Genomic DNA, 522 nt, shown 5'->3' with positions numbered 1-522 from the left:
CATATAAATTGACGTACAGTTCCCTCCTCCAGAACCCGGACCTCCATCTGGTATATCGACCATTCCAGGAGAGTCCTCCATCGAGGTACTTCTCCAGTTCCCCGTGGCGCCCGGTGGCCTTCTGCTGAACTTCACCACAGGACTGGCAGATGGACAGTACTCATGTTGGGACAATATCACGAGAGAATCACGTGGTCCTGCTGTATGTAAGGTATGACGTGCAGTTGTGGGTCATTTTCTCTGGACTGGAAAAGGCAGAAAGTTTGGCGGGGTGTTCTGCGTGATATATTTTTTTGATAGATTTTTAAATTTTTTTCTCTCTCTTTTTTTGCTCCACATAACGCTGCTGCCCACTATTATAAATAATGAATTCACTTACCCCAAAAACAATATATAAGAGTAAGATATTGGTCATTTCGAAACACTCATTGTGAATTTTCGTCACTTCTGTCGTAAATCAAGTGCAAGTCAGATAGATGCGCTGTTTCAATATGTTGCGAGTACTGTGTGTGTGTGTGTGAA

At 43.3% G+C, this 522-nt stretch overlaps 1 protein-coding gene across 1 annotated transcript in view; it reads left to right on the top strand.

Moving 5' to 3' along the window:
* Nucleotides 1-522, top strand: part of LOC119582271 — a 21,393-nt gene that overhangs the window by 16,588 nt on the left and 4,283 nt on the right. Inside the window, exon 8 of the mRNA XM_037930490.1 lies at nt 33-211. Coding sequence (XP_037786418.1) covers nt 33-211 — 179 coding nt within the window. The remainder of the gene's footprint in view (nt 1-32; nt 212-522) is intronic.

This window comes from Penaeus monodon, chromosome 15 (genome assembly GCF_015228065.2).
Source record: "Penaeus monodon isolate SGIC_2016 chromosome 15, NSTDA_Pmon_1, whole genome shotgun sequence".
In the NCBI taxonomy this organism is placed as follows: Eukaryota; Metazoa; Arthropoda; class Malacostraca; order Decapoda; family Penaeidae; genus Penaeus; species Penaeus monodon.
Note: the sequence above shows the minus strand (reverse complement) of the source record. Positions and strands in the feature narration are given on the sequence as shown.